We start from the raw sequence: 27,046 nt of genomic DNA on the forward strand, positions 1-27,046 counted from the left end.
TGTATAGAGGATGTGGAGAGTCTGCAGAGGGATATAGATAGGTTAAGTGAGTGGGCCAAGGTCTGGCAGATGGAATGCAATGTTGTTAAATGTGAGATCATCCACTTTGTAAGGAATAATTGAAGAGAAGATTATTATTTAAATGGTGAAAGATTACAGCATGCTGTTGTGCAGAGGGACATAGGACTGCTTGTGCATGAATCGCAAAAAGTTGACTTGTAGGTACAACAAGTTATTAAGAAGGCAAACGGAATGTTGGCCTTCATTACTAGAGGGATTGAATTCAAGAGCAGGGAGGTCATGCTGCAAATATACAGGGTACTGGTGAGGACGCATCTGGAGTATTGTGTGCAGTTCTGGTCTCCATATTTGAGAAAGGATATACTGGCTTTAGAGGCAGTGCAGAGGAGGTTCATCAGGTTGATTCCAAAGATGAAGGGGTTAACCTATGAAGAGAGATTTGGAAAATACTCATTGGAATTCAGAAGAATGAGAGGGGATCTTATAGAAGCATACAAAATTTTGAACGTGATAAATAAGATAGAAGTAGGAAAGTTGTTTCCATTGGTAGGTGAGACTAGAACTAAGGGACATTGCCTCAAGATTCAGGGGAGAAGATTTAGGATGGAGATGAGGAGGAACTGCTTTTCCAAGAGAGTGTTGAGGGCTCTTTTAGCTCGTGCATAATACACAGACAATGTGGTATTAGAAAGTTGTCCAAGCTAATGTCATGCAGCCTACCTCATCCTGCCCCACAGAACACCCTCCCCCAACCCAGCGTCCTTTATGGAGATCAGATATTGCAACCTGGATGCTGTCCAGGGTCGATGTCTTGCAATAAATCTCACTCAACTCATATAGACCACCTTCTCCTGTGATTTATGTAACATGGTAATGCAGGATACACTTGACCAACTTTACCTGGTGCTGGTGGGCTGGCATTCCAACTTAGCAGTTCATGTTGTGCTCTATGGCAGCCAGCTGTAAGATGGAGTTGGATTGCTGCCGCTGTCTGTAATGAAGTTAATGAAGCTGGGACTGGGTAGATTTCCTCCCACGTTCCAAATCCCAAGGGTAAAGTTCGCGACTTCTGGGCATGCTATGCTGGTGCTGGAAGCATGGTGACACTTGTGGGGAGCCCGAGCTCAACCCTTGCTGATTTTATTTACTGCCATTTCACAGCTTCTTTTGATGTATATCTGATCATCTTCTGTCAGAGGAGGTGGTAAAATCAGATACAGTCAGTACGTTTAAGAGGCATTTAGACAGACTTTTACATAGGCAAGACACAGAAGGATACAGTTCCAATGTAGTCAAATGGGATTAAAATAATGGGCAAAAGGATTGGGATATGACATATAAAACTACTCTTTGAAAAATCTTATTTAATTTATTTATTTTTAAATAGAGACACAGCATGGAACAAGCCGTTCCGGCCCAACAAGCAGCACTGGCCAGCAACTCACCTATTTAACGCCAGCCTAATCACAGGATCATTTACAAAGGCCAATTAACCTACTTACTGGCATGTCTTTAGACTGTGGGTGGAAATCAGGACACCTGGAGGAAAGTGCTTATGGGAAGGACGTAAAAACTCCTTGGAGATGGTGCCGGAGTTGAACTTGAAACTGGACTGTAATAGCATTGCTCTAACTGCTATGCTACCATGGTGACCCATGGCATGTGTACAATGTACCGTGTACCGTGTGTACATCGTGTATATGTGTGGATCGTAACACAGCACAAATAAATGAATTGTTTGTCTTTACTCATTTGTGGACCTGTAACAGGGTAAAGAGACAAGAATATTTTAATGGAAAGTAAAACACCTCTCTTGGCTCTCTCCTGTCTCGAAAAGGCTTCGCTGTTCAAAGGCAAGGGGCCGGGCAAAGGCAGAGACAAGTGACAACTCACTAATCTTCCCCCGGGACTGATAAAGAAATGTGCATGCCATATTGTGCGGGACTGTTTGATCAGCCATGTGACAGATTAAAAGGAAGTACAAATAGCAACAGTCTCGGTGGTAGCTAAGGGCTGAGGCTGCGTGATTGGTTGCAGGGAGATTTGCTACGTTTCCACAGGGGTAGCTGTGCCTCATTCCAGCACAGGGCACTGCGGGTCAAAGTCCTTTTATTTCCCATTTCCATAGGAAGCAATTGTCTTCTCCATAGGGGTTGGTATCTTTTTCAAAACGATGCAGCTTCCCGACTTGAGGCCGAGGTTTGTTGCTGCACAATCCTTTTTGTGTCGCAGTCCCTTGGCACATAACAGATGTTATGTGTTGTGGAGGCTTTGGAGAGGGTGCAGAAGAGGTTTACCAGCATCCTGCCTGGATAAAGTGTATGAACTAAACAGAGAGGTTGGATAAGCTTGGATAGTTCTCATCGGAGTGGCAGAGACCTGATGGAACTTCGTAAGATTATGAGAGGCATGGATAGGGTAGGTTTGATGCATTTCAAGAGTCAAGAATTAAGATTGTTCAATGCTATTTTCAGTACTGTAAAGAAGGTGAAATAATTCTTACTCCAGATCTGATGAAGAGAGTTGTAAATTTAGTCAGCTCCATCATGGACACTATCCTTCACAGTATCCAGGACACCTTCAAGGAACAATGCCTCAAAAAGGCGGCATCCATCATTAAGGACTCCCACCACCAATGGCATGCCCTCTTTTCAGTGTTATCATCAGGAAGGAGGTACAGAAGCCTGAAGGCACACACTCAGTGATACAGGAAAAGCTTCTTCCCCTCTGCCATCAGATTTCTGAATGGACAATCAACCCATGAACACTCTTTTTACTCACTACTTTATTTCTATTTTTTCACTACTTATTTAATTATTTATATATATATATACACACACATACACTTACTGTCATTCACAATCTTTTTCCTTTTATTATGCATTGCATCATACTGCTGCCTGCGAAGTTAGCAAATTTCACAACATATGCTGGTGAAATTAAACCTGATTCTGATTAAAAAAACATAATAAATTAACACAATGATAAAAAGTCACAATAAATATAACTATATAAGATAGCTGATATACATGGATTGAATGTATGTCAATAAAGTGACACTCACACAGAAGTGTCTGTACATAAGGTGACTCTGACAGGAAATGATAAAGTTATGGTGGTGGGGGTTGTATGCTTTAACATTTTGATGTACATGTGATAAATAAAACTAATCTCTTTCTTTAAAGACAATCAGAATCTTTTTTTTCTCCCCAAGCAGAAATAGTACAGTACATACTCTTTGGTCCATGATGCTGTGCTGACCTTTTAACCTACTCTAAGGTCAATCTAACCTTTCCCTCCCACATAGCCCTCCATTTTTCTTTCATCTATGTGCCTATCTAAAAATCTTTTAAATGCCCTTAATGTATCTGCCTCTAGCTCCACTTATGCAGGGCATTCCATGTATCCACCAATCTCTGTGTAAAAAAAAACTGCCTCTGATATCCCCTCTATACTTTCCTCCAATCACTTCAAAATTATGCCTCCTTGCCCTCTAGTTCATAAGATTCTAGGAGTCATACACAAGGTTGACAGTCAGTATCTTTCTCCCAGAGCAGGAATGTCAAGTACAAGAGGACAAGTATTTAAGTTGTGTTGGATTCTAATGGTTTAATCCAAGATTCTTTCAGAAATCACGAAATAGGCACAAAGCTTATTGCTTGATGATTATTAAGCACTAATAGAACAAAGAGAGAGCTGAAAACAGACAGTGATAGAGGTCTACTAGTTGAAGAGAGGGAGAGTCAAAAGTTTAAAGGGACTAAGAGTCTGATCTTTTATTGTACATAGATAATGAAAATTCCATTCAAATTCATTTTTGCGAGTTAACCAAAAAGAAAGCTCCTATTCAAATAATTCATCACCAAGAGAAGTTTCTAGAACTTTCCAGAATTACACCAATATAATCACTAGGGGATACACTGAGCTTGAATATACAGACTACTATCACTAGGGAGCATAGTAAGCAGTTATTTGTATGTAAGTATGTATGTAAAATACAAGCAGACAAATAATTGTTAAACTGCAAAGAAAATAATAATTAAATAGTCTAATCTAAGAATTAAGCAGTCGGATCCAACACATGATGGGGGGAAAAGTTTAAAGAGGATGTGCAGATCAAGTTTTTTCTATAGAGATTGGAGGGTACCAGGAACGGTGGCGGAGGATATAGATATGATAGTGGCATTTAAAGGCTGTTAGATAGACATATAGATATGGAGGGATGTGGCAGAAGACATTTAGTTTAATTTGCATTGTGTTTAATTTACATTGTAATTTACAAGGAGGTATTCCTCTGTGTACTCTTCCACTAGCATATAAGTGCCATCACAAAGAAGGCACAGCAACTCCTCGATTTTCTTCGAAGTTTGCGTAGATTTGGCATGTCACATGAAACACTGACAAACTTCCATGGATGGAGAGTGGAGATTATCCTAATTGTTTGCATCATGGCCTGGTATGGAAACACTAATATCCAGGAATGGAAAGGTCTACAGAAAGTGGTGACTACAGCCCAGTCCATCACAGGTAATGCTCTCCCTATCATAGAGCACATTTACACGGAGCATTGCCATGAGAAAGCAGCATCCATCATCAGGGACCCCCTGCCACCTAGTCCATGTTCTTTACTCGCTAGTACCGTCGGGCAGGAAGTACACCACCAGGTTCAGGAGTAGTTATCCGACAACCATCGGCTCGTGAACCAGTGTAAATATCTTCACTCACCATTATTCTGAACTGATTCTATCATCTACAGACTCACTTTCAAGGACTCTTTACTACTCATGTTCTCAGTATTTTTTTATTTGCCATTTATTTTACTTTGTACATTGGCTGTTTGTCAGTCTTTGTGTATAGCTTTTCATAGATTCTATTGTACTTATTTATTTTTCCTTTTAATACCTGCAAGAAAATGAATGATAACATCCTCAGTAGCCACTTCATTAGGTCCGCCTGTTCACGTGATCGTTAATGCAAATATCTGATCAACCAATCACGATGCAGCAACTCGATGCATAAAAGCATGCAAACATGGTTAAGAGGTTCAGTTGTTGTTCAGATCAAACATCAGAATGAGGAAGAAATGTGATTGAAGTGACTTTGACCATGGAATGATTATTGGTGCCAGATGGGGTAGTTTGAGTATCTCAGAAACTGCACCCATTTTCTGGGATTTTCACACACACCCATCTGTAAAGTTTACAGAGAATGGTGTGAAAACAAAATTACATCCAGTGAGTGGCAGTTCTGTGGGCAAAAACACCTTGTTAATGAGAGAGGGCAGAGGAGAATGGCCAGTCTGGTTAAAGCTGTCAGTAACTCAAATAACCACGCATTACAACAGTGGTGTGCAGAAGAGCATCTCTGAATTCATAACATGTTGAGTCTTGAAGTTGATAGGCTACAGCTTCAGAAGACCACAAATATATAACCCAGTGGCCACATTGTTAGGTACAGAAAATACCTAATTGAATGGCCACTGATTGTATACATACTTTGATAATATATTAACTTTGACTGTGATAATGAATTTACTTTGAATATTGAACTTTGAAATGAGCACGTAACTGAGTCAAGCCCCTCCACCCCCATCGAAAGTCAGAGTTTAATAGGACAAATGAAAGCACATTGGCAGCTTTTGGGTAATCTGTTCCTTGATCCAGAGGACAGTGACTGAATATGAGGCGGCACAATGGTAGAGCCACTCACTCAAAGCCCCAGTGACCTGGGTTCAACACCACCTGTGTGGAGTTTGCATGCTTGCCCTGTCATTGTCAGCTTCCTCTTGGGGCTCGAGTTTCCTCCCACATTCCAAAAGTGTAGGAGTTGGTGGGTTAACTCAATATTCAAGTTTATAATCATCTGTACATCAAGACATGATGCATACATCGTGGTTCCGGTTTAAGATGGTGCTGCTGAGGGCAAGTTCCCAGAACAAGTAATACAACTAAATATTTCAGCAATGACATACTTTTTTTCTGTGAAAAATTATAGTTTGACCACAAACAAAGAAAAGGCGAGCGAAGGCGAGGCTGCACCAAGTGTTGAAGTGTGTGGCTGCGAGGCAAGTCAGGGGGAGGTCAAGGCACATTTGAGATGAGATCGGCACTGTGAAGTGGAGAAAAGTTGGAGCGATCGAAAGGCAAATTTGGAGCTCGTCCACCTATACTGAGAACGAGGTTTCATCGATCTAAGTGCTGGGCCCATTTGGATTTGAAAATGTTGGCACCAGTCCAGACAGATTAGAAAGGCAGGGTGTCGGGACCAGAAGTGAGGTCGGGCCGGTAAACTTGGCGACGTTTACCCTGCTCTTCGCTGCACTGAGGCTGAAGCTGTGGGCCTGCTCCGCCTGCTCGGGGCTCTGCATCTGACGACTCACTTTTGTTCTAAGTGCTATTTTCTTGCTTTTATTGCTTGCATGATTTGTTTTACTCTTGGCATTTTGGGTGTCTGTCAGTCTTTTTTTTTAATGGGTTCTTTGGGTTTCTTGTTTAACGGCTGCCTGTAAGGAGACGAATCTCAGGTTGTATAATGTACACATACTTTGAACATGCAGTAAAATGCTTCATTTTTGTTAAGAATCAACACACCCAAGGGTGCGCTGGGGACAGCCTGCTGGTGTTGCCATACATTCCAGCACCATCAGAGCATGCCCTCAACGTTCAGCAGAACAACACAGAACACAACAAGCAACAACAAAAGCAAGCCCTTTTCCTCCTTCCCATTCACGCATTAGCACAGGTCTTTAGCGCCAGGTTAGGGCTCCATCTCCATCCTCCAGTGGACTCGGTCCTGGGCCTACAGACACTGGGCATCACCTTCCCCAGACTCCTGCAGAGGTTTGCAGACTCGGCTCCAGGCCACAACCTCGGTACTTCAAATTTGAGCCCTGGGCATCGATTCCCAGCATTGATCCCAGCACACACTGATCACCAAGCATTCGGCCTCGAGCTTCAGATTCGCCCATGACAGGACACCAAACACTAGGATTCAATCACCAAACTCACCGATTTGTGAACCCGGGGGTCATCAGAACTGGTTCCTTCTGCCATCTGTGTGTGCGTGCGTGGTAGTTTCTGAGGACCGTTGACTGCAAAGTCTGAGTACAGTGGATTAGTGCAAACAGGTCTGTAGTGAAAGTTATTATCAAAGTACATATATATCACCATATAAAACCCCAAGATTCATTTTCTTGTGGACATACACAATAAATCCAAGAAACACAATAGAATCAATCAAGGACCATATCCAACAGGGTGGACAACCACGAGGAAATCTGCAGATGCTGAGAAGGTGTGTAGGATGGACAACCAGTGTGTAAAAGACAACAAACTGTGCAAATGCAAAAGGAAAAAATAATAATAATAAATAAATAAGCAATAAATATGGAGAAAATGAGATGATGGTGAGTTGTTAGAAGTGAATCTGTGAACAGCTCAGAGTTGGAGTGAGTAACATTATCCCCTCTGGTTCAAGGGCCTGATGGTTGAGGGGCAATGGCCTGCGTGTGACTCCAGGCACAAGCCCATGTGGGTGATTCTTAAAGGAACTTGCAGGCAGTCAGAGCACTTCATAAAGGCGGCATCCATCATTAAGAACTCCAATCACCTAGCCCATGCCCTCTTCTCATTGCTACCATCAGGAAGGAGGTACAGGAACCTGAAGTCACACACTCAATGATTCAGAAACAGCTTCTTCCCCTTTTCCATCTGATTTCTGAATGGACCGTGAGCCCATGAACAATACCTTGCTATTTATCTTGCTCGACATTTCACAATATATCCTGGTGAAATTAAATCTGATTCAGATTCAGATTCTGATTCTGGTGGCTGTAGGCCACCGGAGGATGGAGATTATTCTAGAAGAAAATTAGATTGGGACAGTTAAAAGAAAACAATACAGTGAGGCAGTTACCATAGAACAGATGGGCCAAATGGCCTGTTTCTGTGCTGTATGACTCTATAACTCTAATATAAATGCAATTCTTAAAATTTACTTATAAGTCTTCACTTGTCTTGCTTTTCTTCCTTTTATTTTTACACTCTCGCTAGCTCACTTCCATTGTACAGCCCTGCTGAGACTGGCATGGGGCTTTAGTTGGCAAGGCTGGCACCTTGCACCCCATTGCCACCCTCACTCCTTGGCATCCCCCAATGAGCAGGACTGAATAACTCCAGCCACCAGGCTCGAGGCTTCTGGACGATGAAAGGACGTGCATTATTTAGCTGCTATGTTGCCAGTGGTTACGGCGGGCCCTAGCAGTCTCCCTTTATTTTAATTAAAAAGACCGAGCTCGTTAATATTTACCATTGAGAAGTGTTTGTGATAACAAGCAGAACTTAAAAATGCTCCGAGAAAAAGGACGCAGACTGAAAATACTTATCTTGATGATTTGATTGAAACGTCTGATAAGTTGTGCTGTTTCCATAGAGCCTTCCTTAGATTCCCCCTTTAATATAATTAGTCCTGAAGATTTATGAATACAACTGTTGATTCATGATCATTTTTAACTGTTGAGCTGAAAGGTCTCATTCCAGATGTCCCTGTTTACACTGTTTAAGCGTCTAGTGAAGGGACAGGACGCTGTCACACTTGTTAATTCTTGACGAAGGACACTCTGTAGAGGTCTTGGCTTTGACCCCAGATGCCAAAGTTCAAGGTTCATCAGCCAAAGCATCTCAATAGCTGCAGGACTGACCCTTGACCAACCACAGGACTTGGCTCTACTATGTGAGCGTTTGTGTTTAAATATAAGTCATTCCTTGATATAATTCCCTCTTTCATTTTCCTTAAAATCTCAGTCCGGTCATGGAGAGAAGAGGATGTCTGCGACCAGACGTGAAAGGAAAACATACATATTGATCGAGGGCTCTGGTACCGTGGCAACGGCCAAGATGTATTATGTTCTGGGAGGTGGGTGGAGAGAGGCCAAATGATTAGTTGTTGAGGCCCCCTCTCTCTAGCTCCCTTCCATCAGGGCTCAGAAATGTGCTGGATTTTGTTCGGACTGTTGCATTGCTCTTTCAAAAGCATCCCTTGATTTCCCTCTCCTCCCCCACTTTTAGCAAAAGCCACTAAACTCAGGACCTCCCTATGATTCAATTATAACTGCAGTCTGACATCCATACTTGCGCGATTAACTGCACTCTCCCCTGGCCCTCGGCATCAGCACATCAACCAGCGGAATTCAGAGTTCCTCGTTCCACCAGGGGACTCTGGGGGAATTTCTTGGATGGTGATCCATGTCAGCTGGAGTTCAGAAGGTTCTGGGTTCAAGTCTCCTGGTTCTGGCCGCCTACCTAGAGGAAAGAAATGATAAGATTGAAAGAGTACAGTGAAAACTTACAAGCACGTTGCCAGACTTGAGGATATGAGTTGTAGGGAAAGGCTGAATGGATTGGGACTTTATTCCCTGGAGTGTAGGAGAATGGGAATGACAATCGGGAACAAAAGCCTGAAAGCACGTCCAATCAGGCTGAGGGACTGTTTCTGCCCCATTGTTGTTTTATTTTTTATATAAGTTTAGCCACACAGTGAGGAGTAGGCCCTTCTGGCCCTTCGAGTCGTGCTGCCCCAACAACCCCTGACAAATCCTAACCTAATCACGGGACAACTTACAATGACCAATTGACCTACCCAGTACATCTTTGGACTATGGGAGGAAACTATTGCGCTCCGGGGAAACCACATGCGGTCACAGGGAAGACGTAAAGAGATTCCTTACAGAATGGCACGGGAAGTGAACTCTGAACTCTGGAACACCCCAAGCTGTAATAGCGTCATGCTAACTGTTACACTTCTGAGGCGCACATTACAAGACTGTAACATAGTTCCCTAGCATAATAAAATGAATTCTTGACCTCACAATCTCCCTGGTTATAATCCTGCATCTTAATGTTTGCCTGCACGGCACTTTCTCCGTAGTTGTTTCACATTATTCTGCATTGTTCCTGCTTACCTTCTACTGTGCAAATGATCTGATCCCTATGAACGATTACACGAGATGAGACTTTCAGCATACATGTGACAATAATGAACTAAAGATTGCCTTAAACACGGGAGATTCTGCAGATGCTGGATACCCAAAGCAAAACACACAACATGCCGGAGGAACTCAGCAGGCCAGGGTGCTTGTACGGAAATTAATAGACAGTTGAAGTTTTGGGCCGAGACTCTTCCTCAGGACTGAGAAGGAAGGGTGAAAATGCCAGAATAAAAAGGTAGGGAGGGAGGGGAAAGAGGATAGCTGGAAGGTGATAGGTGAAGCCAGGTGGGTGGGAAAGGTCAAGGGCTGGAGAGAAAGAAACCTGATAGGAGAGGAGAGTGGACCACAGGGGAAAGGGAAGGAGGAGGGGACCCAGAGGGAAGAGAAAGGCAGATGAGAAGAGGTAAAAGGTCGGAGTAGGGAATAGAGGAACAGGGAGGAGGGGGGAAAATTACTGAAGGAGAAATTAATTTTTCTGCCATCATATTGGAGGCTACCCAGACAGAAAATAAGGTGAAGAACACAAGAGGGGGCTACGGGAATGGGAATTGGAATTTAAATCTTTGCACACCGGTGAGTTACACTTTTTGGCAGGCAGAGTGGAGGTGCTCGATGAAGCGGTTCCACAACTTACACCGATGTAGAGGAGGCCGCATCGGGAGCAGATTTGCAGATTTGTTTGGGGCCCTGAAACATGATCACCTTATTTGACACATCCACATCAAAATATACAGGGAAAGGTGCTGTTTGCTTCAAACCCAGTCAGCGAGTGTTGTGTTGGGCAGCCCGCAAATATTGCCAAGCTTCCAGCACCAGCATAGCATGCCCACAACTTACAAACTCTGTCCATGTGTCTTTGGGACATGGGAGAAAACCAGCACTGTCATGTAAAACTCCTTCCAGACAGTGGTGGGAATCTGTTGTGAAGTTTCACACTAACCACTACACTACCATGCCACATCAACTCCAGTTCCAAAAATCCCAACTTGGTGAGCCTGCAAACTCCACACTGACAGCACCTTAGATGGGAATTGAACTTAGGCTGGTGGCGTTTTGAGGCAGTAACACTAACTGCCTGCCATCTGCTTTTCCTGAGTAACATCCAAGTGAACTGCCTCTCAATCTTCCTTCTTCTCACAGGATGAGCTGTGTCCATTTGAAAAATGCCTCTAATTTATCTCCTGTCTCCATGTTAAAAGAATGGACACATCTGTAAAGGAATGAAGATAATGCAGAGGAATCTGGGAATACAGATCCATAATTCATTGAATGTGGTGTCACAAGTAGATACGGTTGTAAGTAGAGCTTTTGGTACATTGGCCTTCATAAATCAAAGTATTGAGTACAGGAGTTGGGCTATTATGTTGAAGTTGTATAAGGCATTGTCAAGATCTAAATTGGAGTTCTGTGTGCAGTTCTGGTCAACTAAGTATGGGAAAGATATCAATAAGATTGAAAGAGTACGGAGAAGATTTATAAGATACTGCTGGGCCTCGAGGACCTGAGTTATAGGGAAAGGTTAGGATTTTATTCTCTGGAGTGTAAAAGAATGAATGGCTATTTTATTAGGTACACCTGTACACCTGCTTGTTAGTGCAAATATCTAATCAGGCAATCATGCGGCAGCAACTCAATGCATAAGTGCATGCAGACGTGGTCAAGAGGTTCAGTTGTTGTTCAGAACAAACATTGGAATGGGGGAAGAAATGTGATCTAAAAAGTGACTTTGACCATGGAATGATAGTTGGTGCCAAAAAGGATGGTCCGAATATCTCAGAAACTGCTGATCTCCTGGGATTTTCATCCACAACACTCACAGAGAATGGTGTGAAAAACAAGAAAAAGAATCTAGTGATCAGCATTTCCGTGGGTGAAAACGCCTTGTTAATGAGAGAGATCAGAGGAGAATGGCCAGACTGGTTCAAGCTGACAGGAAGGCGACAGTAACTCAAATAACCACACGTTACAACAATGGTGTGCAGAAGAGCATCTCTGAACGTACACCATGTTGAGCCTTGAAATGGATGGGCTACAGCAGCAGAAAACACAAACATACACTCAGTGACAATTACTAGGTACAGGAGGTACATAAAAAAATGGCCTCTGAGTGTATTTATCCTGCCATTTCCTCTACCCTTCTCACCAATAATACATTTGAAACTGTGCTTTTGTTTCTGAAATGAAGTGTATTCATGTGTTACGTTGGATTCCTGCCCCTTGACCGTTGTCAACCCTCTGCATTCCTTCCAGTTTAATATTCACAGACTGACTTAAGAATGTAAACCACAGGCATTTCAGTGCTCTGTGGGTGAGGACTTGGCGTCCACTCGAACGGCTTTGACTGAGTCACTTCCTGGTCTCCTATCCCTCTTCAACATCTCTGCTAATGTCTGCTTCTTACCTGCCTGGGGATAGAGATGAGACCCTATGATGTCGAATGCCCACCACGCCATCTGCACCACTGGGCACCCAGAGACTGTTCTAAAACTAAGAAGGGGAGAGTTCTTCTGTGCGTCCGGGATAACTCCCAGCACCTCCTGAGTCTGGGTCTGGGGAGAAAGAAGACCTGGCTCTACGGGAGACAACATGAGAAGCCACCTCTGCCCCTCACACATGGTAAACGTCTTCAACGGCCCAGCCACAGCTCAGCAAGCGTTTGCCTGTCCAAGGTATGTGGAGTGGTGATACTGTAGGAAGCGATTCTCTGCCACAGACATGTGTGTGTGTAACTGAGTGAGTGTGTGTGTGTGTGTGTGTGTGTGTGTGTGTAACTGAGTGAGTGTGTGTGTGTGTGTGTGTGTGTGTGTGTGAGTAACTGAGTGTGAGTGTGTGTGTGTAACTGAGTGAGTGTGTGTGTGTGTGCGTGCTTGCAAGAATTTGTAACGTGTGTGTGTGATGAAGTGGTGAGTGTTTTTGTGAATGTGTAGGCGAGTGCTTATGTTTCAGTGAAGGTATGGGAATGTAGGAGTTTGTGTGTATGTCTGTGTGTGTGGATGTGGATGTAACTGGGTGTGCTGGTGTGAGTGTGTGTGTGACAATGAGTGTGAATGTTGTGGCATGTGTGTGTAACTTTAGATGTGCATGAGTGTGTGTTTGTGTGTATTTATATATATGTGTGTGTGTGTTTGTGTTTTGGTGTGTCAGGGTGCGTGTATGTATGTGTGTGAGAGTGTGTGTGTGTGTGTGTGTGAGTGTGAGTGTGGGTGAGTGTGTGTGTATGTGTGTGTGGGGAAGGATATGACAATGTGAAACAAGGATCTCTAGGACACATCTGTAAGTCTTTGAAATGAATACTAACTTGTTGTTCAGTTATTTATGGCCGTGAAGGAGGCTGCGGCCATTGTACACGAGTTATTCAGCGAGCACACCCTCTCTTTTTGTGCTTTTTCTTTTTGGTTTAAGCCCCTTTCGGGGCCAGTTCAAGGATCAGTAACATAACATTTATTCAACCTCCCCTCCCTCCCCCACCCACATGCACCCACAGTGCTGATTGGAATCAGGTTAAAGCTGAAAGGAGAAAGGGCAAATGTGTAACACCAGCCTGGGCAGCAGGGTTACTCTACCATTTATACTTTGTTTAGAGGTCAGACACTCATTGTGAGGCATCTGACCTTCGATAATCTCGACTGGGCCACAATGCCTAGTCTCTCTCGGGAAGAACTTAATTAAAGACAATTGATTTTTTTCCCTTACATTTGCTTTTGAAAAGCGCAGTGTTTTACTGCCGTGGTTATTGGCCAGAAGGAATGGGGAAAGCTTTGTTGGGAATGAAAAGGTACAGGAACTCCATGGTGTTCCCTGAATCATTGCCCCTCGACCGGGATCCCTGCCTTCGATAGTGGAGGACCTTTCTGGCAGGTTTTCAACAGACCTCACTTACGGAGGAAAATGTCACAGATCCAGCTTTCCTGGAGAACCATTCTTGGCTCTGGAACTAAGGTTCCTTCCAAGGGCTGCATCCGATTAAAGTCAGGAATGAGGAAATGCCAGGGAGAGTCTCAAGATCACAGTGAACAGATCTTAGTCTTGCCGAAGCACTTTAAAGACAATATTCCTTGCTTTCCTATTGTGTCAGAGCAGTATGACTGCTATTTTCCATCGAGAATACTATTTTCAAAGGGACAGGAGCAGGAGGGTTTGGGGGTATCTAAGAGTCTCTTAAATGGGCTTAATGTATCTGCCTGTACCACCACCCTAGCAATGAGTACCAGACACCCACCACTCTCTGAGTAGAAAACCCTCTCTGACATCCCCCTGTACTTTTCTCCAATCACTTTAAACTTATGCCCCCGGACATAAGCCATTGGGTGCGGGGTGGAGATACAGCATGTCTCTACTAAAGGTGGTGTAAGGCGCTCCTTCCTTCTGCTATGTCTTCAGGTCACCCTTGGGCAAGGTATAGCACCTGCTTACCCCTCCCCCTCCCCATCAGGGTCACGTGAAGCCATGGGACCAGGTGGTGGATGGTCGTTTGAACAGCTGGTGCAGATCACAAGTCCTGATTATGCGACCACTGACGCCAGGCAGACAATCTCTGAAGAGTATTGGCAATGAGTGGCTGGGGTCACGCATCGTCTAAGGATGCTGCCCAGAAGAAGGCAATGGCAAACCACTTCTGTAGAAAAACTGGCCAAAAACTGTCATGGTCATGATCATGGTCATGGATAGATTGAAGACCATGATAATCCACGTCATACGACACGACACATAGCGATGAAGATGATAATGATGTTCTAGGCATTTCTGCCCTGGGAAATAGTCTCTGGCTGTCCACTTGATCTATTCCCCTCATTATCTTGTACACCATTATCAAGTCACCTCATCCTCATTTGCTGCAAAGCCCTTTGCTCTTCAGTAAAGCACATACACTAAAGACCCATTGAAATTTGTTGGAAGTGACAAGGCAAAGCAGCTTGGACAAGTGGGTCAAAAGACTATGGTATTGTGAGCATAATAAAGATAAGTATATATGGTCTGCAACTGTAACGCAGCAGTCAGTGGGACATTGTTACAGCTTGGTGCGTTGGTGTTTGGATTTCAATTTGGTAAAATGCTTGCATGTGCATATGGGTTTTCTCCTGGTGCTCTGGTTTCCTCTCACAGTCCAAAGACATATCGGTTGGTAAGTTAATTGGCCATTGTAAATTGTCCTGTCATTAGGCTACGGTTAAACGGGTGAGTTGCTGGGTAAAATTGTTCGAAGGACCGAAAGGCACTGTATCTCAGTAAATAAAGAGGTAAACATATGAGGAAATAGTTGATTACTTTATAAAAACATTAATAAAGAACCTTTATAAAACATTCCCGGGCACAAGACATTTGGAACTATGTAAAGAATTTGGAGACGCAAGAGATTCTGCAGATGCTGAAAATCCAGAGTAGCACACAAAAAATGCTGGAGGAACTCAGCAGGTCAGGCAGCGTCTATGGAGAGTGAATAAACAGTCAACGTTTCGCGCCAGGACCCTTCATGAGGACTGGAAAGAAAGGTGGAAAGAGGATTTTGGAGAGGCTGAAGAAGAGGGTTATGAGAAAAATTCCATTAAAAAAGTGGATTTAGTTCTATAGGTGGACTGTTGATGCTGGGGTTGTTCACTCCTTCGAACAGAGGACATTGTTTTAAACAACAACACATACAAAATGCTGGTGGAGCACAGCAGGCCAGGCAGCATCTATAGGGAGAAGCGCTGTTGACGTTTCGGGCTGAGACCCTTCATCAGGACTAACCAAAAGGAAAGATAGTAGTGGGGGGAGGGGGAAATGTGAAATGATAGAAGACCGGAGGGGGTGGGATGAAGCTAAGAGTTGGAAAGGTGATTGGCGAAAGTGATACAGAGATGGAGAAGGGAAAGGATCATGGGACGGGAGGCCTCGGGAGAAAGAAAGGGGGGGGGAACACCAGAGGGAGATGGAGAACAGGCAGAGTGTTGGGCAGAGAGAGAGAAAAAAACAAACAACTATTTTTGTCAGGGATGGGGTAAGAAGTGGAGGAGGGGCACTAATGGAAGTTAGAGAAGTCAATGTTCATGCCATCAGGTTGGAGGCTACCCAAACGGTATATAAGGTGTTGTTCCTCCAACCTGAGTCTGGATTCATTTTGACAGTAGATTTTGCTTTCAATTTCAATAAATGGGATTGGAAGATGGTCCACATTATAACAGCATTTCAAATTATTTTTGAAAGCAAGTGCTATTTGCTTTTGTGGTTTTGAATAATTGCTGTCCCATGCTTCTAATCAGTGCTGGAAGAATAGCGAATGTGGCCTTGTCTTTAGCTCCCATATACTTGCCCTCTTTGACTAAGAATGCCAGTATCTTGCAGGACCACTTATGCATTTTAATGCTCTATGGACAGATGCTTGAGTCTGAACAAAAGATTCTATTTTGGAATTGTAATCCTGGCAGAAGCTTTAGTTTTCTCATAGACACAAGATGGATTAAATCCAGGGCAATATACATACAATGCTGGAGTAACTCAACTGGTCATGCAGCATCTATGGAGGGGAATATATGGTTGACATTTTGGGTCAAGAACCTTACTCAGGACTGGAAAGGAAGTGGACCAAAGCCTGAATACGCAGGTGGGATGAGGGGAAGACTAGCTGCCATGTGACAGGTAAGGCCAGCTGTGGGTAGGGGAAGGGGAACGAAGTGAGAAGCTGGGAGGTGATAGGTGGAAAATGTAAAGGGCTGAAGAAGAAGGAATCTGATAGGAGAGGATGATGGGCCCTAGGAGAAAGGGAAGGAGGGGGGTACCAGGGAGACTATAAGACTTTAAAACATAGGAGCAGAATCAGGTAATTCAGTCCATCGAGTCTCTTCTGCCATTCCATCATGCTTGATTTATTATCTTTCTCAACCCCATTCTCCTTCCTTCTCCCCATAGCCTTTGACATCCTGCTAATCGAGAACCTATCAACCTCTGCCTCAAATATACATAATGACTTGGCCTCCATAGCCCTCTGTGGCAATAGATTCCACAGATTCCCTGCTCCTTGGCTAAGGAAATTCCCCTTTATCTCTGTTCTGAAGGGATGTCCTTCTCACCTGAGGCTGTGCCCTCTGGTCCTGCACTCCCCCATTGTAGGAAATATCCTTGCCATGACCACTATCAAAAAAGAGAGGGGTGAAGAAATTACCCGAAGTTTGAGAAATTGACGTTCATGCAGTCAGGTTGGAGACTACTCAGGTGTTGGTCCTCCAACCTGAAAGCGGCCTCACTGTGGAAGTAGGGGCGGCCATGGATCAGCATGTTGGAATGGGAATGGAAAATGGAATTAAAATGGGTGACCACTGGGAAATCCCACCTCTTGTGGGCAGAGAGGCTCTGCAACAGACATAGTCCTGGATTCTTGTGGTACATGTTCTCATTTGGGCAGCAACCTTTAGATGGACAACTGCTGGACGAAGCAATAGCATTGGAGGTTATGGCTAAGGCTGCCAGTGTAGGGCTGCAGGAGATTTACACCCTCAACAGTGCCACCTCCCTGACAGAATGCCAAACTAAGACCTTACCTGATCTCACTGCTGGATGTGAAAGATGGTGTTATCTAAAGGAAGAGAAGGTGGCTTTCTCTACTCTTCCAGATTATACGTCCCTCAAGGAAAGTTACTGAAGCAAAACAAATAAGTGGGCCAAGACTGTGTCGCTACTCGTGAGAATTTCCGTGCAGCTCTATGGTCAGGATTGTAACAGTAGCACTCTTCAAAAATCCCCGTCTCTGGAGCAGCAGATCAGAAACACAAGAGATTCTGCAGATGCTGGAAATCCAGAGCAACACACACAAAGTGCTGGAGGAACTCAGCAGGTCAGGCGGCATCTATGGAAAGGAATAGAATCGTTGTTTCAGGTCAGGAGTCTTGGTCTGAAATGACGACTCTTTATTCTTTTCCATAAATGCTGACTGATCTGCTGAGTTCTTCCAGCATTTTGTGTGTGTCATACTTTATTGGAGGTGAAGGTTGTTTGCACAATGTGAGAATTTTGGGACAATGACGATTGGGCGGTAGGGTCATACAGCTTGGAAACAGATCATTCAGACCAACTGGTCAGGTTGGCTAAATGTCTATCCAAGCTAGTGTGTCTGGGCCATATGAACCTGTCAATATCTCAGTCACTAGGACATGCCCTTGTCTGATTGCTACCACCAGAAAAGAGCCCGAAAGCACACACTCAATGGTTCTGCAATAGTTTCTTCCCCTCTGCCATCAGATTTCTGAATGGACATTGAACTCATGCACACTACCTCATTACTTTTTTTATTTCTCTTTTTGCACTACTGATTTAATTTACTATTTTAAATATCTATATATACTTTTTTCTGTAATTTACAGTTTTTATTATTATGTATTGAATGTACTGCTGCCACAACGACAACACATTTCACAACATATACCAGTGATATTAAACCTACTCCTGATTCTGATTACTCTGACAGTTTGGTTCTCATATTTACCACCCAGGTCTTAGAGATCCAGATTCCATCCTGACCTGTGGAGTTTGTGATATACCCTGTGATATTTCCCTCAGCTGCTCCAGTTTCCTCCCACATCCCAATGACATTCAAGTTGGTGGGTTAATTGGCTGCTGCAACTTGCCCCTGGTGTGTAGGTGAGGGATTGAATCTGGGGGGAGTTGTTGGGAATGCGGCAAGATTAAAATGTAGGTTTAGTGTAAAGAGGTGTTTGAAGGCCAGTGTGGACTCAGTGGGTCATGCAGCCTGGAAACAGATCCTCCAGCCCAAATGGTTTATGCTGACCAACATGCCTGTCTGATCTGGTCCTATCTCCCTGGCCCATATGAAATCCTCAGCCACGTCCTCTGGCAGCTGGTTTCACATATCCCCCAACCCCTGGAAAATATTTCCGCCCAACATTTTGGAAGTACGTAATTTACGTAAAGTCTCCAGGGAAACACTGAAGTTATCGGGGCCCTTAACAAAAAAAAACCCTTCTTTTCATGTAAGCCTTTAGAACAAAGTGTGCAGAATAGAGCAGTATACACAGGAACAGGCTGTTCGGCCCATAATGCTCGTGCTGAACAAAATGCCAAATGAAACAAAATCTTTTCTCTATTCCCTGGATATCCGTGTGCTTCTCTAAAACCCACTTAGGCACCATATTTGTAACTGATTCTATTACCACCCTGCCAGACTGCTCTTGGTAACTATCATTCTCAGTATATAAAAAAACTTCTCCCTCAGATCTCCTTTAAACTTTCCCCCTCTCACCTTAAAGCCAAATCCTCTAGTTCTTAACATTTCCACTCTGCAAAATAAGATTTTGATTGTCTACCCTGTTGGTGCTTATTATAATTTTTGAGCACATTATATCATTATTTAATATTATTATTATTATTGTTATATTCTTCTTTTCTTTTTGTACTTAAACAGTTTGCTGTCTATTGCACAATGATTGATTGTGTCATCTTTGTAGTGTATGGTTTTTCATTGATTCCATTGTGTTACTATTGTGAATGCCCAGAAGAAAATGAATGTTAAATGGTGACACATACTGTACGTACTTTGATAATGACTTTGCTTTGAACTTTACAAACTCCTCCTAGTAGTCTTGGAAGGTGTAGCTCTTAACTAAACTACCATGTTTCCTAGAGTCCTGATCAAGGGTCTTTGCCCAGAATGTCAACTTTTTATTTCTCTCCATAGATGCTGAGTCCCTCCAACATTTTGTGTGTGTTACTTTGGATTTCCAGGATCTGCAGAACCTCTTGTGTTGGTGTCTCCTGGAATTATTCTCACCCCCCCCCCCGCCCCCCCCCCCCCGCTTTACCTCTGTAGTCAGTGAACTCAAATGGTTAAACTTTACTAACGAGCAGAGAATTAGGTTACATTTAATTCCCGTTATTGAGTTTTGCTGGTGGATTTAATCACTCTGCATCTAATCTAATCTCACGGACATAGCCAGCCAGAAAGCGAGAGTTTCTGAGTCCGACACTTCAGCATCCTGTTACATCTTTGCTTGTCGAGTGCCCTGCCGGACAATCTCCTCTTGAGCTTTCGGGTGCCTTTATGTATTGTAGCAGGCCACTTGTGCTTGTTTTTGTAAGGGCTCTGAACCATTAAACCCTCCCCATTACAAACCATCTGCCATCACCATCCTAAATGTTAACTAGAACTATCCATGCTATCTACTGCCAGCAACCTTGCCCAGGCCTTTGTTCATGAACAAGCACTATTGTGCTTCACTGGAGATCCGTCTTGTTTGATTAGCTGCTTTCCATTACCATTATCCTTGTTATTTTCTCTCGGTATAGCTGTTCCTTATCTATCTGTCACTGTATATTCTCCTCCTGTGTGATGTCTGTTCTAAACACACTAGCCCTTGCCTCCAGCAGCTGATTAGCTCCAACGAGGTAATTGTTTTCCCAAGTACCTCCAATCTGATGTTTAATTCCCTCTTGGCTGTCAGCTTCCATTAATAGGCTGTCGTTCACTTAAGTTAAATAATTATGATTAATTTATAATGCCATTTTTGGGTGAATTAAGGAACAATCATTCAAATTGAATCAATTGAAAGCCCTAGATAGAGTGGAAGGGCATGTTATGTTGGCGCCGGAATGCGTGGCGACATCTGTGGACTGTCCCTAGCATATTCTTGTTTGTTGGCGCGAATGACACATTTCACTGTGTGTTTCGATGTACACAGCTGGTTGGTGGTGTAGTGGCATCTGCATTGGACTTTGAGGTGAGTGGTCCCGGATTTGAACCCGGCCAGCTCCTTGTACACTTTCCATCCTCGTGTCAAGCTACTCAGCCTGATAGAGAAAAAGACAAATGCTAAAGAAATGGCAAGGTTGCTGCCCAATGAGCCACCAGGTGCAGAGAGGAACAAACTTTGATGTACATGTGATAAATAAGTAAAGCTGAATCTGAATCTGGATGTGGAGAAGACATTTCCAATAGTGGAAAAGTGTAGAACCGGAGGGAGCAGCCTCAGAATAGAAGGGTGTCCCTTCAAAACAGAGGTGAGGAGGAATTTCTTTAGCCGGTGGATGTTGATTAGTAAGGACTTCAAAGTTTCTGGGGAAAAGGCAGGAGAATGGGGTTAAGGAGGGTAATGAATCAGCTACAAATGGTCTAGTTCTGCTCCAATGGCTTATGGTCTTATGGAATGTGAGGGGAATTGAATGAGATTGGGGTAAGTGAGTCAAAAAGCAAACAGCTGGAGGTACTGACTGAATCAAGCAGTTCTGATGTGGGGAATCTACCCAAAATATTGACAGATTCTCCTCCTCCACCCTACTCCCTCCCACAGATGCTGCTTGAACTACAGGTTGTGCATTGCTCCAGAATTATTCTATCTAGGGCTTTCAATGTTCGGTAGGGGACCTGATGTAGATTGGGGGATCGCTTTGCCAAGCATCTTTGCCCCATCTGCTAGAACAGTCAGCTTCTACTGCTGCTCAGCTGTTTTAATTCCACTTCCCATTCCCACACTGACATATCTCTCCACAGCTTCCACTACTACCACGTCAAGGCCAGATTCAAGGAAAAGCATCTCATACTTCATTTTGGTAGTCTCCAACCTGACAGCATCAACATTGATTTCTCTAACTTCTGTTAACCTCCCTCCTCTGTGCCCTCCCTCCCCCTCCCCTTTGTTTTACCTTATTCCTCTGGCCCCAAAACCCTCCTCTTATGACCTACCCATCACCCAACCCTAACCACCCCATCTCCTTCCCTTTATTCCATGGCCCACTGTTGTCCCCCATCAGAGTAGCACAGTCACTTTACAGCAACAGCAACTGAAGTTCAATCCCCACTGCTTTCTGTGTTCTCTCCGTGACTCTGTGGGTTTCCTCCTGGTGCTCTGGTTTTCTCCCACTGTCCATAGGTGTACTGGCTAGGGTTAGTGAGTTGTGGACATGCCTTGTCAGCACAGGAATTGTGGTGAACCTTGTGGGCTGCCCCCAGCACATCCTTGGACCGTGTTGGTTGTTCTGCAACCAATGCATTTCACTGTTTCTTCGATGCTTCAATGTATGTGTGATAGTTAAAAATAATCTTTACCTGTGCTCAGCCAGGCAGTGAGGCTACCAAGTTGTTCAGATTTACTACATCTGTATCTGGGTTGAGCAGGTTCTGTGACGGACGTTGGTTGGACACAGTTGGGTGACATGGACGATAGGAGTGAGAGGAGAGAGTGTGAAGAGTGCTTGAACAGAAGAACCTGAAGATTCTTGACTGGGTGAATGTAAAGTGTTGAAATCAGAAGTATGGACCAATACTTTAAGGGTTACCCATTTAAAAACAAGGTGAGGCAAAGATTAAGATTTGGATTGATCTATTTATCACCTGTACATTGAAACATCCTCATGGAAACACTTGATCACTGGAGTTACTCTTATCACCATTCTCCTGCCTTTTCCCCACTATCTTTCACACACTCATTAATCAAGAACTTATCAACCTCTTCTTTAAATATAGCCAATGAATTACCCTCCATAGGTGTCTGTAGCAATAGATTCCACAGATTCACCACCCTCCAGCTAAAGAATTACCTCCTCATCTCTGTTCTAAAGGGACTTTGTATTATTATTATTTTACTTATTATTTTTTCTTTCTTCTTTATTATGTATTGCATTGAACTGTGGCTGCTAAGTTAAATTTCACGTCACATGCCGGTGAGAATAATTCTAATTGTGTATTCATGGGGAGAACTTACAAACTCCTTTCAGATAGCACTGAAAACGGAACTCTGAACACCCCAAGCTCTAATAGTATTGCAATATCCGCTATGCTACATAAAGATAATAATAATAATCAATAAACAAATAAATTAATTATGTATATTGAATAGATTAAAAACATGCAAAATCACAAAGACTGTACATTAAAAAAGGTCAGGTAGAGTCCAAAGATTCAATGTCCATTTAAGAATCTGATGGCAGAGGGGAAGAAGCTGTTCTTGAATCACTGAATGTGTGTCTTCAGGCTCCTGTATCTCCTACCTGATGGGTAACAGTGAGAAAAGGGCATGCCCTGGGTGCCTGAGGTCTTTAATAATGGACACTGCCTTTCTGAGACACTGCTCCCTAAAGATGTCCTGCATACTTTGTAGGCTAGTATCCAATATGGAGCTGACTAGATTTACAACCTTCTGCAGCTTCTTTCGGTCCTGTGCAGTAGCCCCTCCATACCAGACAGTGATGCAGCTTGTCAGAATGCTCTCCATGGTACAACTATAGAAGTTTTTGAGTGTATTTGTTGACATGCCAAATCTCTTCAAACTCCTAATAAAGTATAGCCACTGTCTTGCCTTCTTTATACCTACATCAATATGTTGGGACCAGGTTAGATCCTCAGAGATCTTGACACCCAGGAACTTGAAGCTGCTCACTCTCTCCACTTCTGATCCCTCTATGAGGATTGGTATCTGTTCCTTCATCTTACCCTTCCTGAAGTCCACAATCAGCTCTTGGTCTTACTGATGTTGAGTACCAAATTGTTGCTGCAGCACCATTCCACTGGTTGGCATATGTCAACCCTGTACGCCCTCTCATCACCACCTGAGATTCTACCAACATGGGTTTTCTCTGGGTGCTTTGGTTTCTGCCCACATTCCAAAGATGTGCCAGTTAGTAGGTTAATTAACTGTCCATTGTAAATTGTCCTGTGATAAGGCTGGGGTTGAATAAGTGGGTTGTTGGGCGATGCAGCTTGTAGGGCTGGAAGGGCTGGATTTGCTGTATTTCTAAATAAATAAGCTCATTAAACCTATCAGTCAGGGACCACTGAGACTGAGCGGTTAACACCTTGGGGAAACCGTAGGAAGGGGAAGCCAATGCAAGGAGAATGTGTAAACTGCACAGAGAGCAACCAAGATCAGAGTTGAACCTGGGTCTCCGGTACTGCGGAGCACCGGCTCTACCCACTGTTCCATGAGCTGCCCACCATTTTAAAACAAATGCTTCATACCATCTGAAAAGTTTCTTCCCGCAGACAGTTAATCTGATCAACCCTTTATTTAGCCCCTCGCTCTCCCCTCTATCTATTATCTCAGTCACTATACTATAGGCTCCTTAAACAACATTGTATAATGCTGCTTACACTGTCTCACCCATGAACTGATTGTCCCACTCCCATCAGGGAGGAGGCTATGTAGCATCTACTCCAGGACCACCAGACTCAAAATCTGTTACTTTCATCAAGCTGTGAGGCTGACCAACACCTCCACCCGCTAACTCCACCACTACTTTATTATTTCCTGTCAGTCACCTTATGTACAGCCTAGCACCACTTTATGGACATACAATCAATTGATGAATATAAGCTAATTTATGTATTTATATTTACTGTGTATTTTTATTACTATTATTGTATTCTTTATCTAATTGTTTTTTGTGCTGCATTGGATCCGGAGTAACAATTATTTCATTCTCCCTGCACTTGTGTACTGGAAATGACAGTAAATAATCTTGAATTTTGAATTGTAAATACATGCTGCTATTCATGTATTCAGACCACAGAACAGTACAGCACAGGAACTGGCTCTACGGCCAAATCAATTAAATTAGTAATCAAATGGCCAACTAACTATCCTGCCACAATGTCCTTCTGTTTCCCTCACATTCATGTGCTTATCTAAATATTTCTTAAATGTCCCAAATGTATGTATGTTTTAGACTATATTTGTACTTTAAGCTCTAACTTTAATTTTTAGATAATATTTATTTTTGTAATTGTTGTACGCTGTTGTTTTTTTGCTGCAAGTCACACTCTGACCATCACACCACAGCAAATTTGGACTACTATAAGGAGAATAAAGTTGATCCTTGATTTGGAGTTTGAGGATATTTGGCGTGTCACCAAAGACTCTAAGAAATTTCTACAGATGTGGAGAGCGTTCTAACTGGTTACATCACCATCTGGTATAGAGGGGCCACTGCACAGGATTGGAAAAAGCTGCAGAAAGTTGTAAACTTGGCTATCTCCATCACGGGCACTAGTCATCCCAACATCCGGACATCTTCAAAAAGCGATGCCTCAAAAATGCAGCTTTCATCATTAAGGTCCCCCCTCACCCAGGACATGCCTTCTTCTCATTGCTACCATCAGGGAGGAGGTACAGGTGCCTGAAGACACACACTCAACAATTCAGGAACAATTTCTTCCCCTTTGTCATCGGTTGTCTGGATGGACAATGAATTCATGAATATTACCTCTTCTCTTTTTGCACTATTTATTTAATTTAATTTTATATACATCAAGTCAAGTCAAGTTTATTGTCACTTAACTATATACATGTATACTGGCAAACAACACCGTGTTTCTCTGAACCAGGGTGTAAAGCACTATAGTATATATAACACACATTACACACGATAACTTATGAAATCTACAGATGAATCATACATAACTAAACAGAGTAAAAGTGTATAAAGTAAATATTGCAGGGTATAGAACAAAGTCACCAGTGTCACTTTGGATGCAATGTGGCAGGTAGTTCAGAAGCCTAATGCCCTGAGGGAGAAACCGTTTACCATCCTGACCGTTCTTGTCTTTGTGCATCAGGGTCTCCTGTCTGATGGTAGAAAGAGGATGCTGGATGGACGGGTGGGATTCTTGATAACACTAAGGGCTCTGTGTACACAGCATTTCTGATAAATGTCCCAATAGATGGCAGGGAGACCCCTTTGATCTTCTCAGCTGTTCTCACAGACATTTGTAGGGACTTCTGGTCCAATGCTCGACTGGTCCCATACCAGATGGAGATGCAGCTTGTCAGGACCCTCTTAATGGTGCTCCTGCAAAATTCACTTATAGGTACTTACTGTAATTTATAGTTTCTATTATTATGTAGTACACTGTATTGTTGCCACACAACAATAAACGTCATGATATGCCAGTGATCTTAAATTTGATTCTGATCTCCAATCGCTGCTCTACTTTAACACTGGACTGTTTCTCTTGTACACTAGAGTCAGAGTGAATGTTGTTTTTGAGTAACTACAGGACTGAAGTTCCCGGGAACAGAATGTTCCAATGGGCTTCACATGTCTGTACTTGGCCAGTGTGCATCAATGAGCCGGAACGTGAGATGTGTTTAATTTGTTGTTTGCAGGCCGGACTACGCTATTTCACCTTCGTGAGCAGAGTTCGACTGTGGGATCGGGTGCAAACTCACAACCCTGTAAGTAAGACAGGATTTCTGGTTTCTCTGGGACATAAAGTAATAAACAATGTCAACACAGAGATACAGCTGGGAAACTTCAGCCCATCTAGTCCATGCTGACTAGTCCCATTAACCTGCAGCTGGACCATTGCCTTCTATACCCCTTCCAATTACCCAAACTTCTCTTAAATATTTCAATTGAACCCACATCTGCCACTTCCTCTGGCAGTTCACAAGTATGGAAACAGGCCTTTGGGCCTCTTTAGCCCATGCCATCATAAAGCCAAATTAAAGTTTATAATCAAAATATATATCTTACTTATACTACCTTGAGATTCATTTTACAATATAGAACATAGAACACTGTAGAACAGTACTGGTCCTTTGGCCTGCAATGTTGTGCCATCTTTTTAACTTGCTGTAAGATCAATCTAACCTTCCTCCCCCCACCCCCCCACCAACACACAACCCTCCATTCTCCTTTCATCCAAGTGCCTACCTCAGAGTTTGAATGTCCCAAATCTATCTGTCTCTACCACTATCCCTGGCTGGGTGTTCCATGCACCCACCACTCTATGTGGGGAAAAAAAAACTACCTCTGACATCCCCTTTATACTTTCCTTCCTATATTAGCCATTTTGGCCCTGTGACAAGTCTCTGGCTTTCCAATCAATCTATGCCTCCTAACATGTTATACACCTCTATCAATTCATCTTTCATGCTCCTTCATTTCAAAGACAAAAGGCCAGGCTCACTCAGTCTATTCCCACAAGGCATGCTCTCTGATCCGGGCAGCATCCTGTTAAATCCTAGTGACAGTGAAGGAATGGTGATACAGACTACTTCCAAGTCAGGCTGGTGTATGAGTTGGGTGGTATTTGCAGGGGCCACTGTTCCCCATGCTTTT

At 43.3% G+C, this 27,046-nt stretch overlaps 1 protein-coding gene and 1 long non-coding RNA gene across 18 annotated transcripts in view; one reads left to right on the forward strand and one right to left on the reverse strand.

Moving 5' to 3' along the window:
• Nucleotides 1-3,057: 3,057 nt before the first annotated feature.
• On the reverse strand, nt 3,058-10,143 carry LOC132397853 (uncharacterized). Its single transcript, XR_009513470.1, has 3 exons — nt 9,980-10,143; nt 7,029-9,320; nt 3,058-6,523 (listed from the first exon to the last, which is right to left on the reverse strand). It is a non-coding gene; the product is annotated as an uncharacterized LOC132397853 (long non-coding RNA).
• A 2,132-nt stretch (nt 10,144-12,275) lies between these two features.
• LOC132398701 (uncharacterized) overlaps nt 12,276-27,046 on the forward strand; it is a 173,400-nt gene continuing 158,629 nt past the window's right edge. For 6 of the 17 annotated variants that reach the window (XM_059978493.1, XM_059978494.1, XM_059978500.1 and 3 more), the window contains exons 1-2: nt 12,277-12,675; nt 26,089-26,157. In XM_059978493.1, coding sequence (XP_059834476.1) covers nt 12,424-12,675; nt 26,089-26,157 — 321 coding nt within the window. In that variant the 5' untranslated portion in view covers nt 12,277-12,423. Of the gene's footprint in view, nt 12,676-22,103; nt 22,280-26,088; nt 26,158-27,046 lie in introns of all 17 variants that reach the window. The other 11 variants (XM_059978492.1, XM_059978504.1, XM_059978506.1 and 8 more) reach the window with 8 other exon arrangements.

This window comes from Hypanus sabinus, chromosome 8 (assembly GCF_030144855.1).
Source record: "Hypanus sabinus isolate sHypSab1 chromosome 8, sHypSab1.hap1, whole genome shotgun sequence".
Classification (NCBI taxonomy): Eukaryota; Metazoa; Chordata; class Chondrichthyes; order Myliobatiformes; family Dasyatidae; genus Hypanus; species Hypanus sabinus.